The sequence below is a fragment of the Acomys russatus genome, chromosome 16 (assembly GCF_903995435.1).
Source record: "Acomys russatus chromosome 16, mAcoRus1.1, whole genome shotgun sequence".
Lineage (NCBI taxonomy): Eukaryota > Metazoa > Chordata > Mammalia > Rodentia > Muridae > Acomys > Acomys russatus.
Genome location: NC_067152.1, coordinates 42290196 through 42313526, shown reverse-complemented (window position 1 = coordinate 42313526; position 23331 = coordinate 42290196). Strand labels below are relative to the sequence as shown.

The window sequence follows — 23331 nt, the reverse complement described above, 5'->3', positions numbered from 1 at the left end:
AGGTTCTGGAAACTGAACAGGGTCCTCTGGAAGAGCAGCCAGATCTCTTAACCACTGAGCCATCTCTCTAGCTATAGAATTATTTTTAAAGCACTCCCTGGGGATTCTGATCAGCAGCCACCCTAAACAGCCTCTTCCTCCTGAGAGCTCTGTTGGCTGCCTCCACTCTTCACTGCTCCATGACGTTGCTGTGTCAGTGCTCAGTTTATTGCAAGACTCCTTTCTCATTTTAAGGGGTGCCTTGTTTGTTTCCACCTTCAGTTCAGCAGCATGTGACCATGCACGCACCACCTTGTGGTTGCTTAATGTAAAATGCAGCATCTCGCACTCGGGAGGCAGAGGCAGGCGAATCGCTGTGAGTTCGAGGCCAGCCTGGTCTACAAAGTGAGTCCAGGATGGCCAAGGCTACACAGAGAGACAGAGAGACCCTGTCTCGAAAAACCAAAAAAAAAAAAAAAAAAAAAAAAGCAGCATCTCGAAGCCCAGCTGTGCCCTCAGGACCTGTATCCTCTGTCAGGTCTCATGAGACCAGAGAGTCCTCTAAAGGCTGTGCGCTCCCAGGGAAAGGGTGTTTCGTGTGTAATTGTATAGGAAGCATCATCCTTGGTTCTGCTCTTGATGCCCTTGTCTGTACTGTACCTGTCCCTATAGGGTACCACAAGACTGCTGTCCTGTCCCTGCAGTGGGCCTGGCTGTGAGGCTTACTTCATTGTGGCTCAGCCGAGCCCTGCTCCTCCTGTTTCTGAGTGGGATCAGACCAAATGTGGTCCTTTTCCCTCCAGCTTGAGTGTTGTTGTTCCTACCTGTAGCCAAGATCCCTTTGTGATACTGCTGAGAGTTCTTAGCAGTGACCTCTGAAGACAGGCTCACATCATATCCCTGTGCATTCTGATTGAACCTCCAGCCGTAGCCCGTCACTCTGATGGGGACAGGGGTGGGTAGAAAATGTTGACCACATGAGCCAGAAGGCTCAGTAGTACACATTCCTGAGCCTACTCATGAGTCTTCCCTGATAGACAGGCCTAAATCCTTTCAGTTAGTAAGTCATGATACAACTGTGTTAATTTCCGCATCTCCTTCTATCCTTTGTAAATGTCATTTTCATGTGCATGTGGCTTCTCCAGTTGAGCTTCTCAGAAGACTGCCTCGGAGCTCTTGTCCCTGCGGGCCACAGTGACTGGCTTTGAGGTTCTGTAGGAATGCACCCCCACACAGACCACTCAGTGTGCTTCTTCGAGAGAGAGACCTGCTCCTCCTGATGGCATATTCTTTGCTTCCAACTCTGTCACCAAGTCCCCAGTCATTTCAAACACTACATCATAGAGACCAGCCGCCTTCCAGGCTTACCTCTTCTCATCCTCTCACTTAGCAAGTGGCTGGTTTCAGTCTTCTCTCTGTCTCCTTCACAGGCTGCACCCCTCGCTATCCCTGCCAGGCTGGTAACTGACTGTTGCAGATCCCAGGCAGTGATGCCATTGTGTCCGTGCCACGGCCTGCTGCCCAGCTCCTGACTGTAGGCTGTCTCAGAGTATGAGAACAGAGGTTCCTAGGGGAAAGGGAGTGCCCTGGGGTGCTGTGCCTGTCCTATTCCCATATCTCAGGGACGTAGGTTCTATACAGCCTAGCTCCTCCTGCCATGTGGAACGGGAGTCTGCCGTGTTACCCAGCTTAGCAGTGGCTCAGTCCTAAGAAAGGTTCAGGTGGAATTTCACTGGTCTCCATCAGATGCTGTCTGAGCCTAATCCACTCTTTTGTTCCTCCTTCCTTCTATGGGGGATCTGACTCAGGGCTTTGTGCGTGGTCGGCTCTGCAAGTGATCTTCTTGTGTCACCCTGAACTATAGGACACCTTAAAAAACTATGGACCGACGCAGTGGACCCCAGCTTATGCCTTCACAGAGCATCTGAGGGATGGTTCCTGAATTGTGTGTTTGCAATATTCTAGCCAAAGATGCCAACATTAATAATAATAATTCAAGTACTTTTAAAACTATTTGTTTGCTTATTTACTTTTTTTGTTTTGTTTTTCAAGACAAGGTTTCTCTGTGTAACCTTGGCTGTCCTGGATTCACTTTGTAGACCAGGCTGGCCTCAAACTCACAGCAGTCTACCTGCCTCTGCCTCCTGAGTGCTGGCATTAAAGGCGTGCGCCACCACGCCCAACTACTTGCTTATTTTTTTGAGGCAGGATCTCACTATGGTGTCTCAGTTGGCCTGGAACTCAAAATATAGACCAGTCTGGCCTCAAACTCACAGAAATCCTTCTGTTTCCGCTTCCAAAGTGCTAGGTTTAAAGGTGCATATCACCACACTTCACCAGCATTTATTCTTTCCTTCTTCCCTTTCCCCAAGCACTTTAGTTCCTCTGGCCAAGTGTGTCTTGTTGGTCAAGTCTTCCATCCTCATGTGGAGGTGCTGAGCTGAGTTCCCAGGCCAACTGCTCCTAGAAAGTGCTTACTCTGGCTGGCACAAGCTGGAATTGCTGACCACTTGCATGACTGTTCTAGCATGGAGTTGGGAAGACACTGGAAGAGGGGCCTGGCTCCCGCAAACAGGAAGCCTATTTCCTGCCTCTCCTTCATTTGTTGCTCTAGCTGATGGAGGGACAGTTCAAGGAAGGCAAAAACTGTGAGTTTCTATAGAAAATGTCTAGGTGTGGGCAAGTAGGTGCTACAGTTGAGGGTGTTCTGTTGCTGGTAAAAGGGTGGCTCTCCCTGTGGGGTCTGGGCAGAGACTTGGAGGAGGATCTTCAGGCTTCCCAAACTTTGATAGCGACCCACAGTAAACAGTTTATTGTGTGACACAGGACATGTGTGTGTTCATTACATACAACCCAAAGGACTTCCTCAAAATGGCCTCTATCCTTCCTGTGTGGATGTAATGCACACGGACAGGATGCTGGCTGTGACCCACTAAGTTGATCTATGGCCCTCACAGGATTGAAAACCAATGCTGTGAAGAGAGTCTGCCATTTCCAATGTCCACAGAGGAGCAAACCCTGCCATCTAGCACAAGGAGCTTCCCAGGCCCCTAGTTAGTACGGGTGAGGCTGAACTCGCCCTGCGTTGTGACAGGGCAGTGTGCTGTGGAGTGGTGCTACAGGCGGGCAACAGCAGACCCAGACTCAGGTACCTTGCCAGGGCCCACAGGAGGCTGAGCAAGACCACCTCTTCAGCCACAGCTGACCACTGTCTTACTTCACTTTTGGGGGACAGATTGCTAGGGGGGATCCTGCAAGGCAAGTGTTCTACCTTTAGAATACATCCCTAGTCCTTGCTTCTCTCTTCATCTGTGTCTCTGTGACTCAGACCCAGCTCGACTGTGGAGGCCACATTAGGACTAAATCTAGTCTGGCATGATGTTCCCTTAAGGTATTGGTTGGAGTCCTGGCCCAGTGAATAGCTTCAGTACCTATGTGGCCTAGCTCCATCAGCAGGGGGCAGCACAAGTCTAAAAGAGAGCCTGGCAGTGGTGGCACATACCTTTAGTCCCAGCACACTGGAGGCAGAGGCAGGCCGATCCGAGTTGAAGACAGCCTGGTCTACAAAGCGAGTTCCAGGACAGCCAGGGCTACACAGAGAAACTCTTTATCTCAAAAAACAACAAAACAGCCACGCGTGGTGGTGCACGCATTTAATCCCAGCAGTCGGGAGGCAGAGGCAGGCAGATCACTGTGAGTTCGAGGCCAGCCTGGTCTACAAAGTGAGTCCAGGACAGCCAAGGCTACACAGAGAAACCCTGTCTCAAAAAACCAAACCAAAGCAAACAAAAAACAACAAAACAAAAACAGGGCTTCACTATAAACTGTCCCTGTTTCTCCACTCACCAGGGGTGTAGTGAGGGGCTGGCAGGCAGCTGATTCTTTTTTGTTGTTTTTTGTTTGTTTGTTTGTTTTTTGTTTTGTTTTGTTGGCCTGATCCTTGAATTCTCGGTTATCAAGCCTGACTGCCGCTGGGCATTCCTACTTCCAAGTAACTAAGAACCCTGGCCCTGGATACACCACTGCTCCCAGGAAATACAAATTTCCTCCTGAGATTGAAGCCCAGCCACATCTCTCATTTTGGCCTGGCTCCTTTTTATGAGACATACATACTTAGGCCTATTAAGACCCTTTGTGTTGGGCTGAAGAGAGGGCTCTTGCAAAGGATCCAAGCCTGGTTCCCAGGGCTGGTGTCAGGTGACTTACAATTGCCTGTAACTATAGCTCCAGGGACACTGTGGACACCTGTAGTCATGTGCACATGCCCACGCACAGATGTGCTTATATGCACGTAATTAAAAATAAAATTTAAAGTAATTCTTCCTGTGGCCTTCTGGCAGCTTCTTCTTGCATGTGGAACCCCATTAGTTAGAACTGTCTTACTTTGACATCCATATGTTTCAGTTGCTTAGTCTTAGAAGTGTTTGTACAGGAAAGTTTTAGTATGCCTGGTCCGCCAAGGTGAGTTTTACAAATGAATGACTAGACTGGGAGTAGCACAGCTCAGTGACACAGCTCCGCAAGGTGGCCTCGTCCGTCCCTCCACAGTGAGGACAGAGCCTGCTCACTGCAGCAGCGCTTCTTCCCTGGGACTGCCGCCAGCAGCCTCTCGCTCATCCTTTGTACAGTTGTGTATGTGGGTGCACTCACTCCTGCTTGTGCCTGCAGAGGCCAGAAGTCAATGTCAGATGGCCTCATGTCATTTTCCACTTTATGTATTATTATTTTATGTGCAGGTTGTTTTGCCTGCATGTATATGTGTGTGCCACTTAGGTGTAATGTCCTGCCCAGAAAGCCAGAGATGATATTGGATCCCTGGAACTGGAATTATAGATGGTTATGACTGCCATGGGAGTGCTAGGGAGCCTATGAATTTTCATTTTTAATGTTTTTTGTTTTGTTTTGTTTTTCAAGACAGGGTTTCTCTGTGTAGCCTTGGTTGTCCTAGACTCACTTTGTAGACCAGGCTGGCCTCAAACTCACAGCGATCTGCCTGCCTCTGCCTCCCAAGTGCTGGGATTAAAGGTGTGTGCCACCACGCCTGGCTCTTACTTGTTTTTGTTTGTTTGTTTGTTTTTGTTTTTGTTTTTGTTTTTAAGTAAAATAGGCTGGGGAGAAGGCTCAGCTGCTAAGAATGATGGCTGCTCTTCCAGAAAACCAAAATTTGGTTCCTAGCACATATAGCAAACAGTTCACAATTGCCTGTAATTCCAGTTCCAAGTGATTGAGTACCCTCTGCCAGGCCTCTGTGAGTCCTCCACACATGTGTGCACCGAAACACAGATACACATATACTAAAGTCTTACATTTTAAAATTTTTATTTAGCTGGGCTGTAGTAGCACATGGCTTTGATTCCAGTACTCAGGAGGCAGAGACAGGAGGATCTTTGTGAGTACTAGGACAGCCAGGGTTACACAGAGAAACCCTGTCTCTAAAAACAAGAGAGAGGAGGGTGGGGTGGGGTGGGGTGGGGCATGTAACACAGAGCTTTAATCCCAGAGGCAGATAAACCTCTGAATTTGAAGCTACCCTGAGCTATACCTTAAGATCCTGTCTTAAATGAGGGTGAGGATTGGGCACAAGAAGTGGGTACAGTAGAGGTAGAGATGACCTTTGACTTACCTTGTTTCTCAGTGTCTGAAGCTCTGTGTGTGTGTGTGTGTGTGTGTGTGTGTGTGTGTGTGTGTGTGTGTGTGTGTGGTGGGGCGGGTTGTCTCAGCCTGGACTCTGTATATGCAGGCTGATCATTCTTGTATCCTTGTGGCAGGAGCTGTGCTGTTTATCATAAGGTGTGCAACTGCACCTTGGTCTCAGCAGCTTCTGCCATGTGTGACAGTCACCAGCCATTTCCAGACGTCCCTAGGAGAGGACACAATGGCTAAAAATCGCAGAGCCAGCTCCTTCCCTTGCTAGTAGGCAGATGATCCCAGTATGTTACCTTGGCTCAGGGCCTACAGGGACTCTGCCTTGCTCAGGATCCCTCCTAAGGCCCCCTTAAGCCCAGCATCTATACGGCTGTTATCTCTGGACACTCACTGCCTTAACTCACACAAGTATGTGATCAGCGACCTTGTATAACCCCCACGTTACATTATGGCTCTGCACACGGCCTGGCCTGAGTCTGCTCTGCTTCCCTCGTTGCCCTGGAGCTGGAGCCAGGCAGAGCAGAGGCTGGACACAGATGTTGTTAGACAGCGTCAGTGTTGTCTAGACAATGGACACCTTAAAGCCGAATTTCTTTCCTTCACAGCATGGCCCTGAGGTGTCTCCAGAAAAGGCAGCAGACTGCCCTTGCCCCATTCTGTTATATGTACCCAAAATGACCAGCGCGTATTTCACACCATCCATGGCTCCTCCCACGAAGAGACTAGCATTTGGTGTCACAACTTCTCTCTGCTGTTCCAAAACTTCTGTTCACCTGTGCTTTCCAGGAAATGGTAGGCACTGGCTGGCCACCTCTGACAGTGTCATTGGAAGTTTTATTTCATACCTCTAGTACGGTAGAAACTCCTTTTCAACTCGAGCAGGTGCAGTACTCTCTGCTCACTTCCTGGTGATGTCTGGCACCTGTGACTTAAGTACTTGGCCTTTTGAGATGGAAGGGGCATTGGAGAGCAAGCACACTGCCTGTGGCCCTGGGTGAGCCTTAGGGGAGGCTGTGACATCTGTAGTCAGACCCACCACAGCTGCCTTCCAAGTGCCTCAGATGCTTCTCTAACTGCAAAGCCCTGAGAGTGTGTGAACCCACTAGAAGTATGCTTTACCCTGTCTGATCTCTGCAGCTCTTAGCATGCAGCATCTGTGATGGAAAGAAAGGACAGGAGCCAGGCTGCCAAGTTCTGGTCCAGGCTCTGTGAGTTGTGTGACCTTGAACATGCAGCTTTCTCTGTGATGGTTTTGTTCAGCATGGTGGTAGCATGTACTTCATGAAGTTGTGGGACACGTCCTGGCTAGTGACACGTGCAGTATTGAGAAACCAGCCTGGGACCTAGAGCAAGTGGAGCAGAGGAAGCCCTCCAGGGCCACAGCAGGTCCTAACTAAGAGTAGACTTTGAGGGCTCTGAGGAGCAGACAGCCCATGCTAGGGCAAGGAAGGAAAGGAAAGGGGCATTAGGGCAGAACTGTGTGCTGTGGCAGCACCAAGCTACAGAAAGTGCTGGAGAGAGACAAAGGAGTGCAGAGAGAAAGTCACAAAGGATGATGGGAAGCCTTGCTTGTCCTCCTTCCAGACTGGCAAAGCCAGGGGATTGCCACATCATAACTCCCACCCTCCTTCTCCCAGTGCCAGCAGGTCTCTGGGGGATGGAGCTTGTTGTCATGGTAGGACCAGAAGAGGTCCTGAAGACAGCTTCCAGGTGCAGAACCACGCTCTGATCCAGGAGGCATAGGGGGAGATCACCTCTTAGCGTAGGATCCTCCTGGTACAGCCATAGAGCTGGGCCTTCATTTCCATGCCCTGTATGAGGTTGTGCCACTCAAGGCCTGTGTGTGCCTGTGTACACATACACGTGTTTGCCCCCCTTCCTCCTCTGGCAGTGCCTGGACCTGTCAGACCAGCAGGGATGTGATCTGCAGGCTCAGCTCAAGGTTCTCCTCAAAGACTTTCTCCCTCTTGGGTGTCCCATATGCAGCTTCTGGTTTCTGTGATGACTTAGGCTCCTACTTGGTGGCTTGTTGAAGTCTAAAGCTAAGGAAGCAGTTAAGGTTATGCTAAGAGTGGGACAGGCACAAAGCACATTTACAGTTAGAAAAAGGCATTGGCCTCCTCTCCACGTACCCCTAATAGCCTTGAAGCAGAGAAAGGAAGAGCCTTTCAGGACCTCAGCCCATGTCCCTGGGGGTAGGAAGTCAGGCAGCTGTGGGTGAGTGTAGTGGTTTTGGGTGCCATCCAGTGCTTTCTTTGTGGCCTCAATCCTGTCACAGGCCCCAGAGTTTGCTGCTGAGGTACCATGCGAACATGTAAACACCAGGCTGACACCAATCACAAGGCTGTTGTCATTTTACATGAGATCCTAGGACCAGGTCCTGGGTCCCTGTGGGAATTTCTGCGTTTCTGCTTGGTGATGTGGGTTATTGCTTCATATCCTACTTCTGGAGCTTGTTTTTGGTTGTCCTTACCAAAGCTTCAGTGACCTTGTACTAGAATCTTCCTTTTCAGCATTTCTATTTGTTCCTCTGGTAGTCACCTTCCACAGCTGAGGCCTTTGCTGAGGGTATTGACTTGGGTGGAATTTGAGGGGATAGCTCTCCCTGGTATGTATCTTTAAGCAGCAGAGAGGGAGCAACCACTTATGGGTTGCTTAAGAAATGGCAGAAAAGCAGTCCAGATTTGGAGACACAAGAACAGAGAACCAGCTCTGCCCAGGCTTTTGGGGCCACCCAGCAGCATGGAAGCCGTTGCTTCACATGGATCAGGACAGGCTCTGCAGCACCACAGATAAGGGGCAGGTTACAGCTGTGCAGGCGGGATAACCCAGATTAGAAGGGTGGTGTCCAGTGATAGCTGGCTTCAGCATGACGGCCACTGCCCAGTGTCAAATCAGCCCCCCACCCGCCCCTGAGCACTGATCAGTCAGGGTCAGAGGGCAGGCATTCAGAAAAGGATTTTAACTCTTCAAGGTGTTAGCTTTTGTAGCATGAGCTAAACCCTGTACTAGAGTGAGACCTTGTGTGGTATAGCTATCCTTTCCAGTGCACAAGAATATTTCCTGTGTAGAGGAAGGGACAAGCAAGAGGCCAGGATAGGGATTTAAAAAAAAAAAAGTCTACTTTGTTTGCCTTTGGGAGGCATGGCTGCAGGAGCACTGGGGGCACTTGGGGGGAAGCATTCTGCCTTCAGATCTGCTGCCTCCATGCCTCTCACTCACATTTTCTTTACAGCTGAAACTAGAGGACCGTTCTGTGGTACCCCGGGATGTGGTCCGCCACATGCGTTCAACTGTGAGTCTGGTCCCCATGTCATCCTGGGTCTTGAGCCTGTCTGCTCCCACTCTTGCTTGGAAGAGAGCTGCCTGGTTGGGGAGTGGAGGGCACTAGGGAATGTATGGGTGGGTGAGTGGGGTCTTCTGTGGCAGCCTTGTGGGGTATTTCTTCCCTCCCCAGGACAGTCAGTGTGGCACCGTGATAGACGTCAACATTGACTGTGCTGTCAAGCTCATTGGCACCAATTGCATCATCTACCCTGTCAACAGCAAGGACCTCCAGCACATCTGGGTGAGTGGCCTCTCTCATCTTGGCTGTTTGGTATCTGTGCTACTCCTGCCTAGTGTAGTCTTGATGGGGTCACATGCTCAGTGCTTGGTCACTGTGGCCAGTCTGCTCTTGCAGCCTCAGTGTTGCCCTTGCAAATCAGCTGCTAGACACAAAGTCCGAGTGTGCTCTTCCTCGGCATCAACACAGATCACTGACAAATGTGGCTACTTGTTTCCTCACGGAGCACAGGCCTGTTTGTTTCCATGCATATACAGTCTTTGCACCGCTCACATGTCTGACACCAGAAGAGGGATTTGGACTCCCTGGAACTGAAATGATAGACAGTCTGGAGAGATGGCTCAGCAGGCTAGAGTGCATTTGTTACTAAGGACCTGTGGTTCCAGAGGCTCTGTCCTTTGACCCCTGAGAGCATCAGGCAAGCACACACATGACACACACACACATGCAGCAAAGTACATACACATAAGAATAAGCGTAAATAATAACTAAAGTTTTCTTTTAAGTAATTTATTTCATAAATAACTTTAACTTACCCAAAAGTGTTAAGTTCCTGTGCAGTTCTGCATCTCTTGACCTCTGCACTCATCCTGTCATCTTCATCCAACACCCTCCTCTAGTCTTTCATCTCCTGAGCCATTTGAAAGCAAGGTACACATAAAGCCTGGCCACCCTGCTCACTAGATTTGTGTTTTCTAAAATGCGGATACAGATCATAGATGAGGGAATAAGTGGTGACACCTTATTGCTTGAGCCGCAGGCCCTGTGGTGTCTGCCCTCACTCGTGTCCTTGGTCCGCAGCCCTTCATGTATGGAGACTACATCGCCTATGAGTGCTGGCTGGGGAAGGTGTACGACTTGAAGAACCAGATCATCCTCAAGTTGTCTAACGGTGCCAGGTAGGTGGCAGTGGGGCAGCTGCCTGCTCCACAGTGGGTGCAAGGGAGCTTCTTGAAGGTTGTGAGGTCAATGTGGTCCAGGACAGTGAAGGATGCTGCTGGCATTCAGCACCTGTATCCCAAGGCTAGCCCTGTCTCTGTCCTGCTACAGCTCAGGCTGTGGGCTGTCTGAGGGTCCTGCTCTGTTCTGGATGTGTTAATGCAGGTGGCCACTCAGGCAGGGGTCCTGTCCCATGGCAGAGGCTCAGCTGTAGATGGAAGATACATGGAGAGTTTTAGAGCATGTTTTAGTCTTGGCATTCAGGGTGCCCTGGTGGGGACCAAGCTCTGTCTACTGTTGCAGGTGCTCCATGAACACAGAAGATGGTGCCAAGCTCTACGATGTCTGCCCACATGTCAGCGACTCGGTACACGTGCTCTGCCTGAAGGGCGTCCCATTCTCTGCTTCTCAGCTGCTTAGGCATGAGGACTGTCCAGAGGCTAGACCAGATGAGGACTGTCCAGAGGCCAGACCAGATGAGGACTGTCCAGAGGCTAGACCAGATGAGGACTGTCCAGAGGCTAGACCAGATGAGGACTGTCCAGAGGCCAGACCAGATGAGGACTGTCCAGAGGCTAGACCAGATGAGGACTGTCCAGAGGCTAGACCAGATGAGGACTGTCCAGAGGCTAGACCAGATGAGGACTGTCCAGAGGCTAGACCAGATGAGGACTGTCCAGAGGCTAGACCAGATGAGGACTGTCCAGAGGCTAGACCAGATGAGGACTGTCCAGAGGCTAGACCAGATGAGGACTGTCCAGAGGCTAGACCAGATGAGGACTGTCCAGAGGCTAGACCAGATGAGGACTGTCCAGAGGCCAGACCAGATGAGGACTGTCCAGAGGCCAGACCAGATGAGGACTGTCCAGAGGCTAGACCAGATGAGGACTGTCCAGAGGCTAGACCAGATGAGGACTGTCCAGAGGCTAGACCAGATGAGGACTGTCCAGAGGCCAGACCAGATGAGGACTGTCCAGAGGCTAGACCAGATGAGGACTGTCCAGAGGCCAGACCAGATGAGGACTGTCCAGAGGCTAGACCAGATGAGGATTATCCAGAGGCTAGACCAGATGAGGACTGTCCAGAGGCTAGACCAGATGAGGACTGTCCAGAGGCCAGACCAGATGAGGACTGTCCAGAGGCCAGACCAGATGAGGACTGTCCAGAGGCTAGACCAGATGAGGACTGTCCAGAGGCTAGACCAGATGAGGACTGTCCAGAGGCTAGACCAGATGAGGACTGTCCAGAGGCCAGACCAGATGAGGACTGTCCAGAGGCTAGACCAGATGAGGACTGTCCAGAGGCTAGACCAGATGATAGGGCAGGGGACTGGTGTGTAGCAGAGCAGCCGGAGGCAGGATTTTATTTGAGTTGTGTTAGTCTTATTTGGATGGTTGTGTGGGGGAGGGGTGTTTTAAGATTTATTTTATGAGAGAATCAAAGAGAAAGACATATACGCCATGTGTTTATAGGAGCATGTGAAGGCAAGGCGAGGGTGTCAGATCCCCCGGGTCTGGAATTAGAGGTGATTTTGGGGCAGAGTCTTATTCTGTAGTTCAGGCTAACCTCTAACACAAAGTACCAGTTCTGGAGCTAGGAAAGCTGCTGTGCCACCATGCTGTTGGCCTCTCTCTCCCTTCAGGTACAGAGGCTCCTAGTGCAGCAGGACGTACCAGTAGTGTATGTAGCACATGGAAGTAGTCTGGCAAGGGGTATGTGGTCACATGTGTGTGGCCCTGACCCCAGGGTTGCATTGAGTGAGGCCTGTTGGGGCCCAGAACAGTCTGCAGCTGTGTGGTTTGCACCAAGCTTGGGAAGTATATTCTCTGTAGACTGCTGCAGCAAGCCTGAGGCTATGTTCTGTGAGTTCCTAAGGCAGGCCAGGCACAGACCACCACTGCCAAGGAGGCCTATTCACGAGCATTTGCCTCTGCCCCACACCCTGCAGGGTCTCTTCTTTGATGACTCCTATGGCTTCTACCCAGGCCAAGTGCTTATTGGCCCTGCCAAGATCTTCTCCAGTGTCCAGTGGCTCTCGGGGGTCAAGCCTGTACTCAGCACCAAGAGCAAGTTCCGTGTAGTAGTGGAGGAGGTAAGGACACACTGGGCTGAGGGCAGAGCGCTAAGCCGCTGCCCTCCAGCCTGTTCCCAGTACCCAAACCGTGACAACCTGAAAGGGCCTGAGCATAAGGCAGCCCAAGTTCTAGTCATGGGGTGACTGATTAGCAGAGCCTTCCCCTCATCCTGCTCACTTTCTGACTCCTGTTGGGTGGATGGCCACAGTTTATCTGTATGTGGCACAGCAGACCTTGACAGTCCAGTTCCTGCTGTTTGCTCATTCATATACTATTATTTATTTAGTGTGTGGGGTCAGCTCTAGGTAGCTCTGGACAGCTAGTTAAAGTGCCCCACCCACTGTCCTTAGGTACAGGTTGTAGAGTTGAAAGTCACATGGATCACCAAGAGTTTCTGCCCTGGGGGCACGGACAGCGTCAGCCCCCCACCTTCTGTCATCACTCAGGAAAACCTAGGCAGGTGAGTATGTCTTGGTGTGGCTGTAAATGCACAGGAGGCCCAAGCATCCCACAACCTCTCAGAAGCACAGCCAAGCTCCCATTCTTTCTCTCCAGGGTGAAGCGTCTCGGATGCTTTGACCATGCTCAGCGGCAGCTTGGGGAGCGCTGTCTGTATGTCTTCCCAGCCAAGGTAGAGCCGGCCAAGATTGCCTGGGAATGTCCAGAAAAAAACTGCGCCCAGGGGGAGGGCTCTATGGCCAAGAAGGTATGTCCTTGAGGTGGATGGGTGTGGGCACTCAAGGCCATGAGCCAGCAAGGTGGGTCTGGGCTTTAGGCCTTGGGGAGCATCCCTGATGACCCTTGCTGGCCACTTAGGTGTGTCTAGTTCTGCTCCCCAAGACAGAAGTGCCTGGGGCCAAGGCAGGCCCCTGTCTGCCTCACTCCACAACTCCCTCTTCTTTGCTCTGCTCTTGTAGGTGAAGCGCCTGCTAAAGAGGCAGGTTGTGAGGATCATGTCCTGCGCCCCAGATACCCAGTGTCCTAGGGACCATTCCATGGAGGACCCAGACAAGAAAGGGGAAGCCAGAGCCAGGAGTGAAGGAGGATCTGCCAGCCCCGATGAGCAACCTGATGGGTCAGCCAGCCCGGTGGAGATGCAGGACGAGGGGTCAGAGGAGCCTCAGGAGACAGGAGAGCCCCTGCCCCCCTTCCTGCTAAAGGAGGGTGGAGACGATGGGCTGCACTCAGCAGAGCAGGATGCAGATGATGAGGCTGCGGATGATACAGATGACACCAGCTCAGTGACCTCCTCTGCCAGCTCTACCACCTCCTCCCAGAGCGGCAGTGGCACTAGTCGTAAAAAGAGCATCCCCTTGTCCATCAAAAACTTGAAGCGAAAACACAAGAGGAAGAAGAATAAGATCACCCGTGACTTCAAGCCTGGAGACAGGTAACGTCCGAGTGCCTTCCTCATCCTACAGTGCCCAGCTAGGGGCAGGGAGGGAGCCCAGCACTGGGCTCCTGTGTGCACTCAGGAGCTCCCAGGCTCTGTGTACCTCGTGCTTATGGAGCTCCCCTCCCCACGGCTAGCCTAGGCCGTGGTGGATGGGGAAAGTATGGTGTTAGGATGGCCGCTAACCTAACCTGCCTTCCTTGGACCATACCTGAGAGTCAGGTAGGCCTGGAAGGGATGGAGCGTATTTGTGTGGCCTGCCTCATGGGCCTGTCCTTGGCAGGGTGGCCGTGGAGGTGGTGACCACGATGACCTCAGCTGATGTGATGTGGCAGGATGGCTCTGTGGAATGCAATATCCGTTCCAATGACCTCTTCCCCGTGCACCACCTGGACAACAACGAGTTCTGCCCTGGAGACTTCGTGGTGGACAAGCGAGGTAGTGTTGATCTCAGAGTGGCCTTTGGAAGGTCTTTTAACAGCCCAGGCCAGGGGAAGCCTGTGTGGTTTGAAGTGTGGTAGCAGGTCAGCACCCCAGGGCTCTTCAGCTAGTCATGTCCCTTCTGGTTTCCCTAGTCCAGAGCTGCCCAGACCCTGCTGTGTATGGTGTGGTGCAGTCTGGGGACCATGTTGGCCGCACCTGCATGGTGAAGTGGTTCAGGCTGCGACCTAGTGGGGATGACGTTGAGGTGAGTATGCGCTCCTGCTTCCTGGGCGGGCTCTGGGGAAAGGAGTGGGGCCCTGGCTCATCCCAGCCTGGCTTGTGCCACAGCTCATTGGAGAAGAGGAGGACGTGAGTGTCTATGACATTGCTGACCACCCTGACTTTCGCTTCCGCACAACTGATATTGTCATCCGCATTGGCAACACTGAGGATGGGGCTCTGCCCAAGGAGGATGAGGTAGGTGTCCTCCAAATTCATACTCCGCACAGCTGCTCCCTGTCACTGCCACCAAGTGGCTTCAGGAGCTAAGACCTGAGTGTGCCAGAACCCAGGCTTACTTGGACCATGCCCGTTACATTTCCCATGAGGACTGCACTCCACCCCCACACGCGCGCGCACACACACACCACACACACCACCACCCCAACTGCAGCAGAGCCCAGATGGGGACTGCACTCCACTGCAGACACACACACCCCACCCCACTACCCCCAACTGCAGCAGAGCCCAGACCTTAGCTCTCTCTAAGCTGGGGATGCTGGGAGAGGTCAAGACGGAATCTAGCCAGAAGGGCAGAAACTCTGGAGGCAGGATACCCATGTTAGGAAGAGTGCAAAGCCAGGTATGTGAGGCTCCTAAAGCCAGGGAGGCCAGAACAGTGCCTGTGGGGAAAGAATTGCTGCAGACTTGTGAAAAGCGACTTAGTGTCTGCTGCCAGTCCTGGGAGTGGGCGCGATGGACGGGAAGCCTGGGAGGTGGGTGGGCGGAACCTTCAACTGCTCATGTCCATCAGGGCTCACAGCTTCATCCCTTGCCACCTGTTTGACTCTCTCCACTTTGCACTTCAGCCATCAGTGGGCCAGGTGGCCCGAGTAGACGTCAGCAGCAAGGTGGAAGTGGTGTGGGCCGACAACTCGAAAACCATCATCCTGCCACAGGTAAGGCTGGCAAGGCCCCGACCACTCACCACTTACAGTCTGGCCTCCTTGCTGGTTGCTACCCCCAAAAGCGTCTCTCCAGCTTTCCCACATAAGCTCCAAGGTCAGGAGACAGGCTTTCTAACCCTCAGGGTGAGGTCCCCAAACCTCTCTATTGCTCTCGGTTCTCCACATACTGTGCTGAGAAATGCCAGGTATTTCCTGCCCACCCTCACCCCCCCCGCCCCCCTTCCTAGGACAGTTGTTGACAGATGAAGAGTAAGAAAAGGCTGGCCCAGTTCTTGCTGTCCCTAGCTGGTCCCCTTCCCCTGCAATACTTGAGCTGACCCCATAGTCCAACTCTGCCTTTCTGGTGCACACAAGAAGGTGAGCCAAGTGGGCAGAGAAAGGGCACTTTCTAGTGTACCTGATTGGCTTGCCACTAAGGGTTCCCACTCCCTGCTGCAGCCCACAAAAACCTTCTGTTCACCCCTGAGGTAGAGATGGCTTTGCTGAGATTTTTCCCCCTTGCCCCTCACTCACACCAGCTGCCAGATGCTGACCAGATGTCCAGAGTCTGAGAAGAAGTGGTACAGGCATTAACTGGGCTCCGTGTAGCCCTTGGGGTCCAAGTTGGGCAAAGGGCCCCTTGCAGAGAACTGGGGATCTTGCAGCGTAGATAGGAATTCAGATGCAAAGGTGAGAACAGGGAAGTGAGGAAGAGATCACCAAGGCTTCATTGAGCCAACAACAGGAAGGAGGGGAGCTCCGCAGTGGGTGAGTTCTGTCTGAACTGCTCTCCTCTGTCCCCAGCACTTATACAACATCGAGTCCGAGATTGAGGAATCAGACTACGATTCAGTAGAAGGCAGCACCAGTGGGGCATCTTCAGACGAGTGGGAGGATGACAGTGACAGCTGGGAGACAGACAACGGGCTGGTAGATGATGAGCACCCCAAGATAGAAGACCTTGCCAGCCTACCCACGGAGCAGCCGGCAGCCCCTGAGGAGGACAAAGGGGTCGTTATCAGTGAAGAGGCAGCCACAGCTGCCATCCAGGGAGCTGTGGCCATGGCTGCCCCCGTGGCAGGGCTGATGGAGCGAGCTGGTAAGGAAGGTCCTCCCAAGAGTTTCCGGGAGCTGAAAGAGGCTATCAAGATCCTAGAAAGCCTCAAGAACATGACCGTGGAGCAGCTGCTTACAGGCTCCCCGACCTCACCCACTGTGGAGCCTGAGAAGCCGACCCGGGAGAAGAAGTTTCTGGATGACATCAAGAAGCTACAGGAGAACCTCAAGAAGACCCTAGACAATGTGGCCATTGCTGAGGAGGAGAAGATGGAGGCAGTGCCCGACACAGAACGCAAGGAAGATAAGCCTGAGCTTCAGTCACCAGTGAAGGCTGAGTGGCCCAGTGAGACACCAGTGCTCTGCCAACAGTGTGGTGGAAGACCTGGTGTCACCTTCACCAGTGCCAAGGGCGAAGTGTTCTCTGTGCTGGAGTTTGCTCCCTGTGAGTCCCCTGATGGCCATCCTTCTCCATCCTCCCCAGAGTTCCTGTTTTTGCCATCACACTTGGAGGCCAAGTGGCTTATCCTGCCCCGCCCCCACCCCCGCCCCCGTCCCTGCCCTAGGGGATACTAATGAGAGACACCTGGGCTCCTCCTCTAGAATCTCCCAGGCGGCCACTCCATCCAGACCATACTCTGAGGGCCTTGTGGGTTTGTGGTTGGAGCTGACAGCTTCAGGTCAGAGCCTGACAGTTCTCTCCCCTGCAGCAAACCACTCTTTCAAGAAGATTGAGTTCCAACCTCCAGAAGCCAAGAAGTTTTTCAGCACAGTACGGAAGGAGATGGCTCTGCTGGCCACCTCACTGCCGGACGGCATCATGGTCAAGACTTTCGAGGACAGAATGGCAAGTGGGTGGCTGGGAACTGGGGGAGACAGGTACAGATCCCAGATCCCATGGAGCACTGAGGTATAATAGCACCCACTTTGCCATGTTTCTAGGCATGGCAGGTCAGTCACCTGAGGTATCAGCATGGAGCCCTTCTGGGACCCAGGTGTTCCATCCTTTAAAAAGAAGCACTGCACCAGTGTAATTCTAAGTCTGCTCTTCTCTGAAAGGTTGAAACCTAGTAGGAAGAGCTGCCTTTTGCTATCCCTTCCCTGATCCCCAAATCCAAGGCCTTAGCTCACCCTCAATGGGCTCCTTCCAGAGGACCTTGTCTGACACACACACAGTGCTGCCCTCCGAGTGTTACCACAGCATGTGGTCTTCTGTGTAGTTTGCTGTTGACACACAGCTGCCCTTGTAAATGCATGCCAGGAACTCAGAGTGGCCCTCCTGACTCAGCTTCCCCAGTGCTGGGATTACAGGTGGGAGCTGCTATACCCAGCCCTTGCTTGAGGATCCCAGGAACACCTATTTCACTTTAGTTTAGGGAAAATTCCTTTAGGAAGTTCCAGCCTGCTGCAGCTCTGCTGAGGAAGTAAAAGAAGCAAAAGAAAACAACCTTTTGTTTTGTTAATGCTTTTTTCCCAAAGTCTTCACTATGTTACCCAGGGCACCTCAGAACCCCATAGAAAGGTCTTTCTTTCTCTCCATTTTCCCAGTTACTGTCAGCTCTATCCTAGTACCCTGGCTGGTGTGCCCACGTGCATACACACATAGACATACAGGGCCTGTGTCCTGGATACCATAGTTCTCTCACCTCTGCCTGTCAGTGCCATCATCCAGGCTGTAGTCTACGGAGCTCTGTCCCTGCCCCTGGAAGCAAGTGCACATGCTTGGGTTAGCTGGCTATGGCTCTGGCTCTGGCTCTGGCTAGCCTTGTTCCCATATCCCCTCCCCAGGACCTCTTCTCAGCGCTGATCAAGGGCCCCACTCGGACTCCCTATGAAGATGGCCTCTACCTGTTTGACATCCAGCTGCCTAACATCTACCCAGCAGTGCCCCCCCACTTTTGCTACCTCTCCCAGTGCAGCGGCCGCCTGAACCCGAACCTGTATGACAATGGGAAGGTGTGCGTCAGCCTCCTGGGTACCTGGATTGGAAAGGTGAGGAAAGGCCCATCCCCCAGTGAACATGGTAGCACAGTGGGGCTGGTGTCCGTGTGGGACACACCTGAAGGTTCTGTTTGTATTTCAGGGGACAGAGAGGTGGACAAGCAAATCCAGTCTTCTCCAGGTGCTCATCTCCATCCAAGGTATGATGGGCCTCTGCACACACTGATAGCAAACCTGCCCTTGGGGCTTCCCACTTACTAAGGGATCTTTCTGGTAGGTCTGATCCTGGTGAATGAACCGTACTACAATGAAGCTGGTTTTGATAGTGACCGGGGCCTGCAGGAAGGCTATGAGAACAGTCGCTGCTACAACGAGATGGCATTGATCCGTGTGGTGCAATCCATGACCCAGCTGGTACGACGGCCTCCTGAGGTCTTCGAGCAGGAGATCCGGCAGCACTTCAGTGTGGGTGGCTGGCGGCTAGTGAACCGAATTGAGTCCTGGCTGGAAACCCACGCCATGCTCGAGAGGGCCCAGGCACTGCCCAATGGGGTCCCTAAAGACAGCAGCTCTCTGGAGCCCCTGGCTGCAGCTGAACTCTCAGAAGAGCCTGAGGATGTCGGGATGGCTCCTGGGGAGGCCTCCCAGGGCTCAGACTCGGAGGGTGGTGCCCAAGGTCCTGCCTCAGCCAGCAGAGACCACACAGAGCAGACTGAGACAGCCCCTGATGCATCAGTACCGCCCAGCGTTAGACCAAAGAGGAGGAGGAAGAGCTACCGCAGCTTCCTGCCTGAGAAGAGCGGTTACCCTGACATCGGCTTCCCGCTCTTCCCGCTCTCCAAGGGCTTCATCAAGAGCATCCGGGGGGTCCTGACACAGTTCCGTGCTGCCCTGCTGGAGGCAGGCATGCCAGAGAGCACAGAGGGCAAGTAGCTGGCAGCGCTTGAAAAAGGAGTGTCATGACAGGAGAGGCGAACGCTGCCTGCTCCCTCTTTCCGAGATCCTGCCCCTCTTCCTGCCCCTTCCTGTCCCCAGTTGGAGCCTCTATTGCCTTCTCCTCCCTACGGCAAGTTTGATGCTGACGTGCAAGAAGTGTCCCAAGATGCTGCGTTCTGTCCCTCAGTGACGTTTCAAAGGCAGGTCCCTGAGGCTCTGGGAACTCTACTGGTGTTCCTCTTGCTGCCCAGGTAGAATGTCCCGGCACTTGTTCCTAGCTGTCCCTTCTCAGGTCAGAGGTGGGATGTTGAGGAACCCGCAGATGGCAGGAGGGTGGACGTGCCTTGCATGAAGTGTGGCTGCTCCTGCAACGCTCCCGGTCCCCTTCCTCTTCAGCTTGACTGTAGCCTCCCACATCCCAGACCCTCCTGCTGCCACACCGGGTCCTTTATCCCCCATTACCTCCATCTCTTGGAGCTGTGGCTGCTCTGGCCTGCCAGTGTGCTACAGCCCTTAGGCCTGTTGAACTTACTCTCTAAGAGAGGTTAGGACTAAGCTAAGGTTCAGAGTGACACCCAGGAGAGGTCGTAGCCCTCGCATATAAACACGGAGTTGAGTACAGTGTGCTGCTTGGAAAGAAACGGCTGTAGGTGCCTTGCTCTTCAGTCCAAGATGGCGGTGACACTGGCAGTTCTGCCCAGACCTGCCTGTGTGGACTGTCATCTGCTCCTCATTTTATCCCCACTGAGGTGACAGGAGCATCTGCACAAACCAGGCCAGCAACAAGGGCCTTTCCCATCCAGTGGCTCAGTCTCTTCCGTCAGCCTTGGCTTATAGTAGACTCTCTGTAAGGGCAGGCTGAGGGAGGAGGCTGGAAGGCAGCCGGAGCTCCACCCCAACCCCACAGGCCCAAAGGTTTACAAGTTTCTAAGCTGTGGATAATGTGAAGCTCCAGGTAGAGAAAATGCCGTTGAGCACATTGCAGCTATGTCATTTCTGTGTATGTATGTAATATTTAAGGTTGGAAAAATAAATCTCAAAAGCAAAGATACTAACTCTTACTAGAAAAAAAGAGACAAACAAAAAAACAGGAGAAAAAAAAAAAAGCCAAAGCATGATGCGTCTTGTCAGCCTTAAGTGGGCTCCACACCTGTGCTGCGCCAGGACCACTGGGGCGGCAACGCCTTGGGAAGCCAGAAACTGCAACAGTCACCAAGACCCATGGGTGCCTGATGGGGCTGTGCGTCCCAGGGCGTCGTTCATGTGGAGGTGTGAGTGCCCGCTGCTTATAATGCCTGTATAAAGTGCTGTGTGGTTAAACTTTTTTTACTTGCATTTTTTGGGGGGCTGGCTCATTAACAAGACAAGAACAAGACCATTAAACCCGCCTCTGCCATTCACTCAGGCTCTTGTTGCCTTCTGTGTGCCAGGACTCACCCTCCCATACTATTTCCCCAAAGGAGACTGGCAGTGGGTCTCCTCCTCCACTGCCTCTCCAGTCTGTTGGGGTAAGCGGTGAGTATTCAGACAGCAGTGGACTCAGCAACACCGGGCAGTGGGCACGAGCCGCCTACAATTGGCTGTCCAGTTCCTTCAAGAGTCTCGGGAAACAGATACTAGTGCATCTTGGCGATGAGCCGGTGTCAGCATTCTGAGCTACAAGCAGAAATTATTGCCCAGTTTTGGGGAGTGGCACGTGTTCTGTCCCTCTCTGCTGCTTCCTCTTTAGTCCTGCCTGGAATCCAGTTAAGTTGAAGGGAAGGGCCCTGGCTGGACCTGAAGGAGATGTCACAGGGTAACCCAGTTCCTTTTTAAAGAACTGCTGCCTGTCAATTTAAAGTTTGAAATCCACTGTCCTTTCCCTCCTAAGGTTCCAACGGCAAAGTACAGATCCACCACAGTCCCCTGGGGAGCCAGTGAGCCTACTGGACAGGAAGAAGCCTGTCACACTCCCCGAGGCCTCTGGAAATCAGGGCAGGGTTATGTGTAAGTGACTAGGAGGAGGCTCTAGCTTCTCTGAGGAAGCAGGTGCAGCTGATCTGTGTCAAGGCTTCCAACTCAGGAGCCTTCCCTGCTCTGTCCACTCAGGGTGCCTGATTAGCAGTCCCTAGGGAGCTGATGCACCCAACACCAGCATGATTCTGCCATGTAGATATAACTAAAGGGCAACATGCTTATAGCATACCAGAGACCCTGGGCTCAGTCCTCGATTCCATAGCCCTTGCAGGTGGTAAAACCCCCTTCACAGTCAGGATTAGCAGACTGGAAAAATCACTTTTATTTGGATTTGGTTCTCAGAGAAGGCCTCTGAGAGCAATGGGGAGTGTTTTCTAAATGCAAGTGGCCCAGCCAGGGGGCGCTCCTGGCCAGGGTCTCGTTCTGGCTGTTAGAGGGTAGAGAGCCTTTCTTTCTAAAACATAGCCCCGCCTTCCCGCTTTCTTTGTAGCGGTTCCCACCACCTCCGTATGAGTTTTAAAAAATAACCTCCCATACCAGGTGCAGGAGAGGGTCCCATCTCAGTGTAGACAGTAGACAAAGGCACAGAAAGCTTCCGGTGGCGGCAGCCTCTGCTAGGGCTTCCATCTGGGTGCGCCCTCTCTGCTGCCACAGACCATCTGGAAGGAGTTTGGGTGCACTTGGCCCTGCACCGCCTCACATACCATAAACTCCCCATCCACAGAAAACGCGCCCCTCTGGTTCTTGGGCTCCAGGCGGAAGGCAACCACGGGCACATGCACCAAGTGCGGACAGTCAAATTCCATATGCTTGCCCTTCTGCATAGCCAGGAAGATCCGCAGCAGCATGGCCCTTGACACCCCCGCACGCACATAGAACAGATGCATAACTCCAGCCTCACAGCGGCCCATGGGTGCTGCAAACATCTCCATGCCCAGGTGGGTGTGCAGCAGCACCAACACCAAGATGAAGTCCTGTTCTGGCACCACAGTCCAATGAGAGGGCACTGGCTCCTCCAGGGGGACAAGGTGTGTGTCCGCAGGGCCCTTCTGCGCCAGTACGGGTGAAGCAGGCATCTTTGAGGAAGTATTTCCTACAGGAAGGTAGGCCAGTTGGCCCTGGTAGATACGCATGGTTGCTAGGCGGAAGAGGGTTCCCAGCGTGAAACGAATCTCTCCCAAGCGCCTGTACTTCTCGCTCTCCAGGTCCACATCGGCAACGAAGCCCCAGGACAGGCTAAGCACAGAATAGACGTGCCGTCCAGAGACGGTGTGCAGCGACAGCAGATTCATGGGTGACAAGTGCCGACGGCATAACAGCAGTGTGCAGTTGGTCAGGAGGTCTTCATTACTCACTTGCTCATACCTGCAAGGTTAAAGGTCAGGTGGGATACGGGAGGAGCTGCCGTGCACCCTCTTTTTATTCTTTGAGGAGTGAGGGTTAGCAATGCAACAGTGGTCCTGTCCGTAGGGAGTGGAGCCAGTGGCAGCAGATGGAGACTTGCTAGGACCAGTAAACTGAGGATGAGAATCCGGAAGAAAGTGGGGCTTCCCACAGGAACTTAGAAAACACTGGTGGTAGGGGACGTGAATGCCCACTCCGACCCTCAGCTCTCACCCAGCATAGTAGTTCAAGGAAGCTGCCAGCGCGTTGCCAGAGCCTGCAGGGAGGCTACACAGGGGTTTCTGGATGGCAGTCTCCCAGTCAGTCCGTTCCATTAGCCCATTCACCACCTATGAAAGCAGAGTGGCCTCAGCCCAGGAAGCCATCCTGAGCCCTCTGGGCCATCCTTCTGGTTTAGCCCTTACCTCATGCACCAGACCATCACCAGACATGACCACAAGGGCATCCCAATGGCCCAGTTCCTCTACACACACCAGCTCCCTGGCATGGTTCTGCCGTTCTGGTGGAAGATTTGGTGTTCTCAGAGCGGGGTTTTGGGTTTTGGGTTGGGGGCAGGAAATGCTCCCTCCACCCCTGGGGACAGTACTCACCGGTGAGCATCAGCTTAAAGGATACCTCTGCCTCCTCCAGAAGGGGCTGAACATGGCTCTGGAAGAGTTGCAAAGCCTTGCCTTTGCCACCTCGGGGGTTCAGCAGCACTAGCACTCTGCAAGGCCGTGGGAGCAAAGCCTGGGCACAGCCCGCTTTAAAAAAAAAAAAAAAAGATGGGGCTGGAGAGAGGGCTCAGTAGTTAAGAGCACTTGCTACTCTACTAGAGGACCCACGTTCAGTTCCAGCACCAAGACGGTGGCT

The 23331-nt window shown here is 52.8% G+C and overlaps 2 protein-coding genes across 2 annotated transcripts in view; one reads left to right on the top strand and one right to left on the bottom strand.

Moving 5' to 3' along the window:
- The window catches only part of Ube2o (ubiquitin conjugating enzyme E2 O), a 43473-nt gene extending 24145 nt beyond the window's left edge, over window positions 1-19328 (top strand). The window contains exons 2-18 of the mRNA XM_051159099.1: window positions 8861-8920; window positions 9083-9193; window positions 9992-10089; window positions 10433-10496; window positions 12078-12221; window positions 12555-12664; window positions 12760-12910; window positions 13122-13594; window positions 13881-14035; window positions 14173-14285; window positions 14369-14497; window positions 15109-15198; window positions 15991-16687; window positions 16953-17089; window positions 18031-18234; window positions 18326-18383; window positions 18461-19328. Of these exons, the coding sequence (XP_051015056.1) occupies window positions 8861-8920; window positions 9083-9193; window positions 9992-10089; window positions 10433-10496; window positions 12078-12221; window positions 12555-12664; window positions 12760-12910; window positions 13122-13594; window positions 13881-14035; window positions 14173-14285; window positions 14369-14497; window positions 15109-15198; window positions 15991-16687; window positions 16953-17089; window positions 18031-18234; window positions 18326-18383; window positions 18461-19116 (3450 nt within the window). The 3' untranslated portion in view covers window positions 19117-19328. The remainder of the gene's footprint in view (window positions 1-8860; window positions 8921-9082; window positions 9194-9991; window positions 10090-10432; window positions 10497-12077; window positions 12222-12554; window positions 12665-12759; window positions 12911-13121; window positions 13595-13880; window positions 14036-14172; window positions 14286-14368; window positions 14498-15108; window positions 15199-15990; window positions 16688-16952; window positions 17090-18030; window positions 18235-18325; window positions 18384-18460) is intronic.
- Window positions 19329-21669: 2341 nt separating this feature from the next.
- Window positions 21670-23015, bottom strand: LOC127200693 (sphingosine kinase 1-like). The gene is made up of 3 exons (XM_051159098.1): window positions 22884-23015; window positions 22693-22808; window positions 21670-22440 (listed from the first exon to the last, which is right to left on the bottom strand). Exons 1-3 carry the CDS (start codon window positions 22908-22910, stop codon window positions 21690-21692), a joined length of 894 nt encoding a protein of 297 aa, XP_051015055.1. The 5' UTR covers window positions 22911-23015; the 3' UTR covers window positions 21670-21689.
- Between the last annotated feature and the right edge of the window lie 316 nt (window positions 23016-23331).

Bases quoted from the DNA above. Each gene is read 5' to 3' on its own strand.
- LOC127200693 (XM_051159098.1), bottom strand. From the start codon at position 22,910: ATGTCTGGTGATGGTCTGGTGCATGAG. The intron at 22,809-22,883 runs GTAAGGGCTAAA...CTGCTTTCATAG, and splicing joins GTGATGGTCTGGTGCATGAG to GTGGTGAATGGGCTAATGGA. The intron at 22,441-22,692 runs GTGAGAGCTGAG...TTAACCTTGCAG, and splicing joins TCCTTGAACTACTATGCTGG to GTATGAGCAAGTGAGTAATG.